General features: G+C 48.0%; 5 protein-coding genes across 5 annotated transcripts; 2 read left to right on the top strand and 3 right to left on the bottom strand.

Moving 5' to 3' along the window:
* Nucleotides 1–69: 69 nt before the first annotated feature.
* FIESC28_09310 (uncharacterized protein) lies at nt 70–1,126 on the bottom strand (the record flags this gene model as incomplete). The annotated part of the gene is made up of 3 exons (XM_031163447.1): nt 70–540; nt 589–832; nt 882–1,126. The coding sequence occupies 3 exons, from the start codon at nt 1,124–1,126 to the stop codon at nt 70–72; spliced, it is 960 nt and encodes a 319-aa protein (XP_031012481.1).
* Nucleotides 1,127–2,597: 1,471 nt separating this feature from the next.
* FIESC28_09309 (uncharacterized protein) lies at nt 2,598–3,765 on the top strand (the record flags this gene model as incomplete). The annotated part of the gene is made up of 3 exons (XM_031163446.1): nt 2,598–2,645; nt 2,697–2,790; nt 2,840–3,765. 3 exons carry the CDS (start codon nt 2,598–2,600, stop codon nt 3,763–3,765), a joined length of 1,068 nt encoding a protein of 355 aa, XP_031012480.1.
* A 611-nt stretch (nt 3,766–4,376) lies between these two features.
* Nucleotides 4,377–7,801, top strand: FIESC28_09308 (uncharacterized protein; the record flags this gene model as incomplete). Its single annotated transcript, XM_031163445.1, has 6 exons — nt 4,377–4,761; nt 5,294–6,341; nt 6,437–7,451; nt 7,500–7,606; nt 7,683–7,707; nt 7,799–7,801. The coding sequence occupies 6 exons, from the start codon at nt 4,377–4,379 to the stop codon at nt 7,799–7,801; spliced, it is 2,583 nt and encodes an 860-aa protein (XP_031012479.1).
* Nucleotides 7,802–7,857: 56 nt separating this feature from the next.
* Nucleotides 7,858–9,420, bottom strand: FIESC28_09307 (uncharacterized protein; the record flags this gene model as incomplete). The annotated part of the gene is made up of 11 exons (XM_031163444.1): nt 7,858–7,888; nt 7,935–8,354; nt 8,423–8,560; nt 8,605–8,642; nt 8,686–8,708; nt 8,757–8,879; nt 8,930–8,948; nt 8,999–9,021; nt 9,076–9,163; nt 9,214–9,255; nt 9,307–9,420. The coding sequence occupies 11 exons, from the start codon at nt 9,418–9,420 to the stop codon at nt 7,858–7,860; spliced, it is 1,059 nt and encodes a 352-aa protein (XP_031012478.1).
* Nucleotides 9,421–9,818: 398 nt separating this feature from the next.
* On the bottom strand, nt 9,819–11,703 carry FIESC28_09306 (uncharacterized protein; the record flags this gene model as incomplete). Its single annotated transcript, XM_031163443.1, has 4 exons — nt 9,819–10,501; nt 10,548–10,954; nt 11,474–11,514; nt 11,695–11,703. 4 exons carry the CDS (start codon nt 11,701–11,703, stop codon nt 9,819–9,821), a joined length of 1,140 nt encoding a protein of 379 aa, XP_031012477.1.
* Nucleotides 11,704–12,027: the final 324 nt, after the last annotated feature.

Raw genomic sequence — 12,027 nt, 5'->3', positions numbered from 1 at the left:
CCCTGTCGTGGGGCGACCTTGAACTTTCTAAGCTTACAGCCTGTCGTAAAGTTTTGTTGTGAAAAACAACTAACTCGCCAACTCCACATTTTGCCACTCGTCAAGAGGATCAAACTGGTTCATCTCATAAGCTTCTGGCTGCCTGTCCCGTCGCGCCTCCGCCGCCTGCGCTGCCAATTCCGCCACAGCAGGTCTCGGTCTTGGTGCGATAGGAACTGGGTGTGGCACGCCCCACGCTGGTTCGTCCACGTTAGGCATAGGCGGCATCGGGGGCATCGGCATCGGTGGTGGTGCCTGTTCATCCAAGTCAGGAGTGTCTTCTTTCGCGTCTTCTGTCTGGGACTCGCCAATGTTTCGCGTCCACAGCCCAACAGCCAGATAGGCAATGGCAGTAAGGGCCTCGGGGAGCAACACAAAGTAAATGCCCTGCATGCTTGATGCACATCGTTCTTGCTGAGCAAACGTTTTTGTCATGACGCACATCGAGTAGATGACGCGGACGCAGAGGCAGACGGAACCGAATGTGGTTGCAAAGAGGAGCTGGGAAAATGTCAGTTGGTTCCTTTTGAAGGGTTCTTCGTGACTCACTCTGCTCTTGTCGTCTTTCCAAGAGCAGTCCTTTTCGACGATGGCGACGATGGCTTGGATGACCATGAGCTTGGCAGCCACTGCCAGACATCCCAAACCGATGCCGATCTTGACCTGCGCGCTGCCTTGCGCACCGGGATCAGTGGCACCCAAGATCAACAAAAGTTCGCCCACGATAACCAGAATGTGGATTATGGCAACTTTGATCTTTTGCATCGCATTGTTCGTCTCCCAGTGGTGATTTCTATCAAATGTCAGCATTCCAGGCTAGAATCTATCCCAGTTTTACTTACAATTCAAACCAAATTGCCGAGGTCGCAAGGATGAGAATACCCACACAGATGTTCAAGATTATCAGAGCATGCTTGCTTTCGCAAAGCATCATGATACCGCCGATGACGTGGAGGAGGGAGAACAGTGTAAGGTACAGCGTCCATAGAAAGCCTGGTTTGCCATGGAGTTTCAAGAGATAGGCTACAGGGAGGAGCAGTATGCCGTATACGATGGGCTCGATGACGAGCAAAGCGCGGGATATCATGGTGACGGTGTCGCTATCGGCGTTAGTGGTATTGTTGGTGTTGGTGTTGGTCGATGTGTGTTTTTTTTTTCTTCTTGCGAAGATACGGACGGGACATTATGATATGTTCTTTTTATTCACCCAAATTGTGTTATTTTCGGCGAGACTGATAGAGTTCATTGCCTGCAATTTTGAAAATGTCACACGATTGGATGAATTTCGACTTAGACTTTTTGCGACGCGATGAGACGTGACGTCATTTCCCTGCAAGCGCAGGGAGATCGACGCTTGTCTCGGCTAAGAGATTAGATAACCTTATTTCCGATCTGAAACGTGGCAGCGAGTGGAGACAGGCTGAAACGGGCAATGCAAACTTTCCACTTTAGGGTAATGGCATTGCGAGCTGTTTTTCAAGCAACACAAGTCACGTTGAGGACTAGATAATCGCGAGCAAGATGTCTTCCATAGTGCATAAGTGGCTTCTCATTTTAGTCGATATCTGAGTTTATCTCTCTAATCTTTCTGAACATCTACAACCTATCAACCCGCGATAAATCTAATTGACTGGTCAATGGATATCTGCCACGAAATTGTGTTCTTATCACGGTACATACTGCAATGAACCCACATTTTTAATCATCTGGGCACTCACATGATACCGCATTGCCAATGAACCAATACTCTACGTTAATCTACAACAATGCTGATTCCATCACCGCTATCTCTATCCGGATACGAATGCTTCCTATCGGCTGATACCCACGCAATCAATAATGCGGCTCGATCCGGGCATTGTCGGAGCAGCTACAAGTATCAAGATAAGTGGAATATGCGCGCATGATAGAAAAAAACATTGCGGCATCACTCATCCACTTGGTGATCGAGCAAGTTATTACGTTGGCAGCTTCGTATGTGCTGGAGAGGGCTGGCAGCTTGCTATTGGTCGCCGGGCTTCCTAATGTGCTGTACGTCGCATTTGTTGTGGCTGGTGCGTCGCCGCACCGCCGCACGCCTTATCAACTTGCGGCCCGCATCACGCCGCAGCGGCATCTTCTCTCTACCGCTCTGCATGCCACACCTTTACATGTGGGCTATCAGGCGATTAGTTCCCGATAACGCCGCTCGGGCGAACCCGCCCTGACTAGAATCTAACGGCTCCGGAAGCTATCCACTACCGGCAGATGCAGGAAGCTGATGGTACTACTCCCTGATTGGTTGGATCTTGGATGATTAGGTGTATACATGCTACAATATGGGGACAAATGATGCAAAAGATGATGCTGTATGGTGCATTGATCATGAACATCAATGGACATGGCCGGAGCGGTCGGCGTTCGGGCTTTGTGAATTAAGAAAAGTCAGCGCTTTGTAGAACGTGAGACTTGGTATAAATATCCAGAGTTGTCTCGTCCAATTCATCAATATCACTCTCATCATCACTCACAAACACACTACTAAACAACTTCAACAATCAACTTCAACAATCTTCAACATGGCTATCACCAAGTACAAGGCTGCCGCTGTCACCTCCGAGCCTGGAGTAAGTCTCCCTACATCAGCCAAACCCCTTCCAACTCACTAACAATACCAGTGGTTCGACCTCGAGGGCGGTGTTCGCAAGACCATCGACTTCATCAACGAAGCCGGTCAAGCAGGCTGCAAGTTCGTCGCCTTCCCTGAAGTTTGTAAGTTATCCCCCATCCCTCTTATCTTTGCTATAATTGACACTCCCAGGGATCCCCGGTTATCCTTACTGGATGTGGAAGGTCACCTACCTCCAATCCCTCCCCATGCTCAAGCGATACCGCGAGAACTCTATGGCCGTCGACTCCGAGGAGATGCGCCGTATCCGACGTTCCGCTCGGGATAACCAGATCTACGTCTCTCTCGGTTTCTCTGAGATCGACCACGCCACTCTCTACCTCTCTCAGGTCCTCATCGGTCCTGATGGCAATGTTATCAACCACCGTCGCAAGATCAAGCCTACTCATGTCGAGAAGCTTGTCTACGGTGATGGCTCTGGTGACACCTTCATGTCCGTCAGCGAGACTGACATCGGCCGTGTCGGTCAGCTGAACTGCTGGGAGAACATGAACCCTTTTCTCAAGTCTCTCAACGTCTCTGCTGGTGAGCAGGTCCATGTTGCTGCTTGGCCTGTCTACCCTGGCAAGGAGCGTCAGGTTCACCCTGACCCTGCTACCAACTACGCCGACCCTGCTTCCGACCTCGTTACTCCCGAGTACGCCATTGAGACTGGTACTTGGACTCTTGCTCCCTTCCAGCGTCTCTCTGTTGAGGGTCTCAAGATTAACACTCCCGAGGGTGTCGAGCCTGAGACTGACCCCTCCGTTTACAACGGCCATGCTCGTATCTACCGACCTGATGGAAGCTTGGTCGTCAAGCCTGAGAAGGACTTCGATGGTCTTCTCTTTGTCGACATTGACCTCAACGAGTGCCACCTTACTAAGGTCTTGGCTGACTTTGCCGGTCACTACATGCGACCTGACCTGATCCGACTTCTGGTTGACACTCGTCGCAAGGAGCTCATCACCGAGGCTGATCCCAACGGCTCCATCGCTCACTACACCACTCGCCAGCGTCTTGGATTGGATAAGCCTCTCGAGAAGAAGGAGGCTGAGGATACACCTGATGTGATCTAAGTATTGGATAGGAAACTGGATCATCGATTAGATTGGCTGGCCTCCCGTCGCTTATTAGTGGTGGACATTTGTAAGATAAGAGATTGTACATAGAATGAAAGACATTGAAGGATTAAACCCTTATTATAATTCGTTGCGCCAACTATGTGGTGTCTAGACATACTTTACATGTTATTAGAAGTCCATATACTTGATTGAACTTATTGATAAAGTCGTGCGGCAAACAGAGCCTTACTATCAGCCCTGGGTGGGTGATCTGATACTTCGGAATCCCATTGGCTGAGGTCAAAGTCCTGCATCGCTAGATCGCGCCTTCGTATTCCTTCGAGCCAATTGACTGCTGGTTGATAAGACACTGTGTAACATCCCAGCAAATCACAGAGCAGTAGCACCTATGTCTTGATAATTGTACTCCCATTCTTATGCAAGTGTATGCATTTGTGCCCAAGGCAAACACTCCTTGGCCTGGTGGCTGAGTCTAGCGTATAATTATGGGTGACAATCACTGGCCCTAGCTTCTCATAAGAGAGATCTAGCCCCCGCAAATTGCTTCTGTACACCCTACCGAATTTTTCTACATCAAGTCGTCATTCTACACCTCACTGACAACCATGACATCTGTTGGCGATGTTCTTGCTATTATCGATGCAACTATAAAAATCGTCGATGCGGCACGGACTATCTACAACGCTAATAAAGAGAAAGAGGAATTGCGCAAATGGATTCAAACCCTGGCGGACACACTACGTGGATTCATAGATGTGTCTACTTGTCTGACTGGCCAAAACAGGATAGTATTCGACAGTATCAATGCCCAAATCGAAGATCGGATGGCCAGCGTGCAGAAACGACTTGTTGAAGAAAAGGGCGGCTCCAAAAGACGATTAAACCGCCTGCTATGGCCTGCGAGAAGAAACAAAGCTAGGGAAGATATCGAGGCAATTGAAAAGCTAGATGAACAAGTAAGGAAAGTCTTCCAAACGCAGGACACAGAAGGTCAGTATATATCTCTTACCTCTAACCCTACCATAAACTTCCGAATGCCTTGGACATATTGGTATCTGCTAGTGTATCATTATCTTGCTTCACCGATTACCATATTACCCTTTGCTGTCCATTTGCTCAAGCTGCTAACCGCAGAAAGATGGGAAGCTTCGAAGGCTTGTTTCCTTTTTAACGCCAGATATTCACGCCTCTCTTTTGAAAACACCCACGAGGGTGCAGAACCTCACCAAAGGGACTATCGAATGGATTTGGACGAACGAACAGTACTTAGACTGGGGTAAATCGGAAAGCGGAATTCCTTGGGTATTTGGTATACATAAGGCCCCCAACCAATCTTAACTGATATCCTTTAACGCTTTATAGAGGGAGCGGGCAAAACTGGGATGGCGTAAGCTTCTCACTAAATCGACTAACAGGATCAATGGACTAATGAAGCGACAGTGAATACGTCAGCACCACCCTTCGAGAAGAGGCTGGAAGTCCCCCATCGTATCATGTGGCTCGTGTGTTCTGTGATCATCAGACTTGCCAGGCCTCAATAACCATCTTGATATTGTCATGAGTCTTTGGTGTCAACTGGAACACTCTATTGGGGGTCTCACGGTTGATCCCGAGACCCTGAGGAAATGGATACCGAAAATGGAAGCGGGCCCGTTTCTACCCGAAAAGGATCAGAAAGCACTTAAGATGGAGGTTTTGAGCTACACGATCTCCAAAGCCGGGAAGACTCTCCTTATTTTAGATGGACTCGATGAAGTCCCATCAGACTACCAAAGAGATGTTGTCGACATGCTGCGAGACGTACTGAAACGCAATAACCAATGCCGGCTGATGATCACATCAAGACCTTACGCTAACATAACAGCACTGGCTGTTGAGGAGCCAAAACTCGTACTTCGAGCAACTGCTCACGATATTGAGCTTTACATTCATGATCGCATTTCAAGGTCGCGAAATCATTTGTTCCTTCATCACCAAGCCACCAAGCATGTTATTACAGAACTCAAGTGCAAATGCGATGGAACATTCCTAATGGCTAAGCTGCATATGGACGAGGTCCTCAAGGCGGAGAGCGAGGCTGAATGTTGGGACATCATTCAACACTTACCAGCAGAGGCCTCACAGGCCTATGAGAAGGGACTCCAGCGTTTGGCTGAAGCTTATAGAAAGCCTGAAGGGAATATGCCTTGCAGCGCTATACAGGCTCTGTTCTGGGTGGTCTTTGCGAAGGCCCGCATGACATCAAAACAGCTGAAACAGGCCTTAGCTATCAGAGCGACAGATACCAAGTATAACAGTCAGAACGAAATTTTTCAGGGTATAGACACACTATGTGGCGAACTATTGGTTGTTGACCCAAGGGATCAAGAGGTTCTGGTTGCTCATAAAACAATCAGTGACTATTTGATGAGGCCGGAGACGCAGAAAACCTGGTTCCCGAACATCCAGGCACACATACATCTTACCCTGATACGCTATCTTTCTCTGGGTGACTTGAACGAGCCTCTACGCAATCCTCCCTGTACCGAACAGTTTAAACACCGCCACCCCCTTCTCACTTATTCCCTTAAGTATTGGGGAACGGATATATCGAGGGTACTGGATGATGTTGAGTCGAATCAGGAGATCCGACTGGCAGTAGACCGGTTCTTAAGTCTCAGCACAGCGACTGGAACAGTCATGTTCTGCAACAAGTGGCTGAAATGTTTGAAATCAAACCAAATAGACAACTAGCTACGCTTATGGATGAGAATGCAGCAGTGGCTCCTGGTCGCATTGGAGGATTGCATTGGGCCGTCATATTCTCTTTGAAGGCTTCCATCCAGTCGGTCTATAGGCATGAAAGACAGCATCCTATTGAGGGAGGGCTTTCACTGACGCCGTTGGGACTTGCAGCAGCACATGGTAGAACCGCGATGGCTATGGAGTTGCTCCAGGCAGGGGCGTGTCCTGATGGCAAGGATTACAATGGCGAGTCCCATCGTCCTCCAATCTACGACGCACTACTGTTTGGCCGAATTGACATTGTATACCTTCTACTTGAACATGGTGCTACCCTAACTTTGCGGCGGCCCGGGAATGACCTGTCAGCTGTTGACCTTCTTTACACGCCAGAACTCGAGCTATTGGCCCCCTTGGTAGCAAAGTCAATATCCAAAAAGCCCTCAATCAACTACCAAGAATATTTGTTGCTCGTCAAAGGGGGATTTATAAGAGAGTTTCAGAGAGCCATACAGAATGGTCTGGATGTCAACCAGCCTTGTGGGAATGGAAAGAATGCCCTCGACTATGCTTTCGAACTCGAGAACGAAGAGATCATATCTATTCTGGAAGAGCACGGGGCCTATTCTATACTTCCATGGGACGATCAGTGTTCTATGGCTGCAGGATACCAACGTCACGCCCCTGAGCCCTACTCGCCAGGAGGTAACTTGAGTTTTAAACAAAAGATGTGGGGAGAGGATCTACCGTTCGAGACACGTCGACTCGGCTTCAGGGGTAACTTAGAAGATGGTCTGGTGATGGAAGTCCGCGTGGATGAACGTATTAAACTACCGGTGCGCGCGGTTGTGTTTGAAACAATGTCTGCTGCATCCTTTTATGACAGACTTTCAGACGAAAAAGTCGCTCCACCCGAGTGCAATTACACCTATTTGGGTTCCACCACAACTGGACTTGCCGTACGTGTGGAATATAGCGACGAAAGATCTGAGACGCTTACGATACAGCACAATATCCAGAAGAATTATGAATGGCGGATGCACACCAACATCTGGGACGTAGAAGACTCGGAGACCTTATCACCTCTACGCACTAAGCTCATCAAGAGCTTGAGGTATGGGAGTAAGCTGCAGATCCTTACTCAGGGATCATCCCTTGTGCATAAACTGCGAGTAACTATTTATGGGCAGGTATAAGGACGAGATACAGCTTTTTGTGAGTAGGAAGACTGAGGAGTTTCCGATGATCGTTGTGTTGTTAAAAAGCAGAAGTATGTAATGACTCTTGCGATTTGCTTTTTCAATAGTAGGCCATGAAGGTTCAACCTTTCAAGAAAGCCTGGATGGTAATGGCTCTTGAGTGTCACTACTCTGGCTTCTGACCAGTGACCACAATCCTACAAATCGTCAGCATCATTCCAACCACCATAGAATAAAACTTACACCTCCCAATAAGCATGAACCTTAGTATTCCTCATCTCCTCCCTAACATTCGCAATGAAAACCACAATCTCCTCATGCGTCATCCCCAATCCCTGCCTTAGCAAAAACGAACTAATACTCTCCAAGTTCCTCTCGATATTTGCAAGCGTCCAGAGGCCGATTTCTTTATACTTGGGATCCTTGGGCCAGGTGTTGCTGGGCCATTTGAACGTTTTCTTAGTGACGTTGATGAAGCCTGCTTCTTTCATGCGACGCTCATGGTCTTCAGTTTCGATGAACGGCCGACCGAGTGTTGCGGCGCCTTTAACAGTTAGTTCATCCCATTTGTGCAGGGGCGAGGTGGGTTTGAGGGTTCCGTCGTCGGATTTGGCGGGGAAGGTTGGGTCGATTATTTCCAGCCAGCCGCCTGGTTCTAGGTTTCTGGAAACCGGTCAGAGGAGGTTTGTGAGGGAATATTAGGGTGAGTGAAAGAGAAAAAGGATGGTTACTTGTAACATTGCTTGGTGAACTTGTCCCAGTCTGTGAAACTCCCGGACATAAGACGGACGAAGATGTAGTCAAAAGGCTTGGACCAAGTCCACTCTTGCTCCGCGTCGTCAATCTCGAAGGTGCAGTTTGGAGGGACACTAGCATCATCAGCAGTGGCCAATTGAGCGACGATGATATTTACAATGCTGGTTGGATAGCGGCAATGTCGATACCAACGACCTGTTGGTAAGTAATGTGAACTAAAATTGATGGTGTTGCTTACCTCGGCATGAGGATGTTCATCAGCTGAAAGACATCAGTAAGTTACGCTAATGCATATTGGGATTGACGTACCAAACTCGACTGCCCAGATCCCCGTGCCTGTGCCAACATCGAGGACTCGCTTTGCTGTCTCGGCATTGGGCGCAAAGCATTTCTTGCCACCGAATGTGAGTAACAGCTGATGGTTCTGAAGATCTGTCAAGTTTCGGTGAGTCGTGTTCTTCAAACAATTACGTGAGTTATACCTAGTCTTTCAGATTCATGCTGCAAAAGTGTCAGTCACATCTCGAAGCAGTATGGGCTTAGCAGGGTACCTCATCGCTGGGAAGATAGTATGCTATGGATGACGTTAGTTGTATCGAGTACGTGTTTTCTTCACCGAATTACGAACTCTCATCTCGATGGTATCCACGACCGTTGATCATATGATATTCTCGAATGCTGGAGCGCAAAGACGCGGTGGATATTTCATCATCGGTCTGATACCGATAAGATCAGTGGTCATCTTGTCTGTAGACTGGGGACTCACGACTCCAATGGCCGAATCATCGTCGGCGTGGACTTCCGGTTCCTACAAGGCCATCAGTCAATTGCCATCCTCACTAGCATATCATCAACTCACCAGATGGTCATCGTCTGTGTCAGAGCCATGTGCCGGAGACAACGCCCCGGATGATACATCTTTCTTTGGGGTCGTCTTCCCGGAAGTAATCTTTGTTTCAGGAGCGCTAGCCATTTCGTTTAATTTGTTCAATCTCCAATACAAAGAGGAATAATTACGGTAACGAGAATTCGAGAAATAGAGAGAGCGGGGTTGGCTTTTTAACAAGTTTCTGATATGTTGGTTCGATGTTGCAGTGAAATCCATTTTATCCGTCCATGGTCTGATTTGTACTGCGCCATCAGATTGCATCCCGGATCGCTGTTCCGTGACTTGTGAGTGGTGGGTCGGGGATAGTGGTGGATCTTCTACGCCGTTTGCTGGGGTTGCGCAACGACACTTGGCGGTTTCATGACGTTCAATTATGCATGTTGGTTCATGCTAACAATAACCCGCGTATTCACTCGCTCTTATCCACCCAATCTTTTCACGAAGCTGTGTAAATGATCTATCGCTCTTGATGGTGATACAGTCTATATCGTGATATCCTTCAAAGGATAAGTCTCATTCGAAACATCCGTAAAAAACCCCCCAATATCCTTCTGAAACTGCCCATGCAATCTCCTCGCCATAGCAGTCATAACACTCCTACTAAGCAGCTCAGGAACCTTGTGCTTAGTATGCCAATTATGGCTCACAAAAACACCCTGGCATTCACAGTTCCCCTCATTCGCAAATTCATTCCCGTTGGCATGATTACACGGAATCCCCTTGATCTCATGCGTTCCGTTGAATTCGTAGCGGATGTAATATGAAAAGGCGCTTTGTTCATGCGCCCACTTCAGATTCCAGGCTTCGCAGCCTGGAATGCTGCGGGGACAATCTTCCCATCTGGAATATAGCTCTTGTGTGCGCTTGCTGGCTTGTGAAATTACGAAGCCTGTGTTCAGGATGAGATTGTTGTGTGAGTCGTAGTCGGCTTTTATGTCGAGGTCGTAGGCCATTGCGATGAGGGTTTCGGGGTGCACGTCCCAGAGGTTCATAAGCCATTCTAGTGGGAGGTCCAGGTGGGTGAAGACAGCGTCCGAGTCGAGTGAGACAACGAAGTCGTAGGATTTTAAAGCTTCTTTTGCGATGGCGGGTTTGATCCATGTACCGTGTCGGTCGGGGTAGTCTGCTGCTTTTACTAAACGGTAGTCGTAACCGTGGATCATAGCTGATAAAGTTAGTCGTGTAGTCAATTGGTAGGTATTGGAATGTACCATATAGATAGTGGTTGAGATGTCCAGCAGTTCGTCCAGGAAGAGTCGGGTAGTACAACGGACACTCGTTTAACATTGTATTCTCGCTGCTTGCATCAAGCCGTGTATCCGTATCGATAAGAACAACCTTCTTCCCCAACGGTCTCTTCCATCGCATCTGTCCTTCCGGAACTTCAAATCGCTCCCCCTTATCGGTGACAAACACCCGTTCTGTGATGGGATGTACTAAAGGCTTCCATAGTTCGGCAAGCGTCGAAGCCAGGGTTTGTTCTTGAGCATCGGTAGCATTGCGCTTGTGCTCCTCTCGGATCTTCTTGTGGCAGTTTCTCTTGACAAAGTCTGTTATTTGCGGTTTCGAGGGTTGTGCGGGTTGGCTTGGAGTAGTCGCGGTACTAATGTTGGCCGTACTATCATTGTTGGTCAGTTTCGTTCTGCACAAAGGGGAAGACAATACCTTGGTGGCTGGGATGAAAAGAGCAGGTAGGTGCTTAAAAAGAATGTACTAAGTCCAAGTATACAGCTGACCAACAACGCACGTCTTGAATTTTGCAAAAGACCCATATTGAACGAATGTGTGGAAACGCCGAAACATTAAATTAACAAGAAAGAGGCAGCCCGAGGAACAAGGGCGATATAAATGGCAGGTGCTTAAGGGATGCACAGCCCTATATCCGCAAGGTAGAATCTGTCATACGATGCAACGAGTCGTAGTATTGGCTTTAGATGGACCCTGGGAAATTGACATGCCGCTTTCGGCAGTAGCTGGCCCAAGACAGATGTTCTAGATCAGCGTCAAGAAGGCATTATTGATCCATATTGGGAATAGCTCGATGGGACTTGATGGTTTATTCTTGGAAGACACTAACAACCAATAGCCGAGACTTAGCTCGCTTAGCCGGCAATGGTGCCTGAGAATGGGGACTTACGCCTCAGAAAAACTCAAAAATAGGACAAGCATAACATCTACCTGTTTTCAGATCATTAAATTTAGACACTTCAATAGCTATTCTCCTCAAGTACTGCTTCATAAAAGTAACTCATATTCCTCCAGCATTTTCCATTCCTCGGAGCTGAATGGAATAGAGTTGGTAGGATTCACAAAGTGGACCTTTCTGTTCCTGTCTGTGCGACGCTATACGACGCTTACAGACCCCATAACGAGCTTTCTATAGGACGTGGCGTAAAAGAAAAAGCAGGGACCAAAATTCCTCGGCTTCTCGGGTCAGCCCAACGGCGCAGTGTTACATGCTGTTACCAACGCCAACCCAATCACTGAATTCATCGCTGTCTTCACATGATAAAGTCTACCCACAACAGGGAAACGCCGACTGGGTGACGCGTATTTGAAGTGCCGAAGTCTAGACCAATTGAAATGACGCCACAAGCAGAGGAATCCCTAGAAATAGCCCAATAGCCCTTGACTCTGCACCACTACTTGACTCTGTAGCACTGGTTGACTCTGTAGCACTGGTTGACTCTG

Source organism: Fusarium coffeatum (assembly GCF_003316985.1).
Source record: "Fusarium coffeatum strain FIESC_28 chromosome Unknown BRIP53273_contig_235, whole genome shotgun sequence".
NCBI lineage: Eukaryota > Fungi > Ascomycota > Sordariomycetes > Hypocreales > Nectriaceae > Fusarium > Fusarium coffeatum.
Note: the sequence above shows the minus strand (reverse complement) of the source record. Positions and strands in the feature narration are given on the sequence as shown.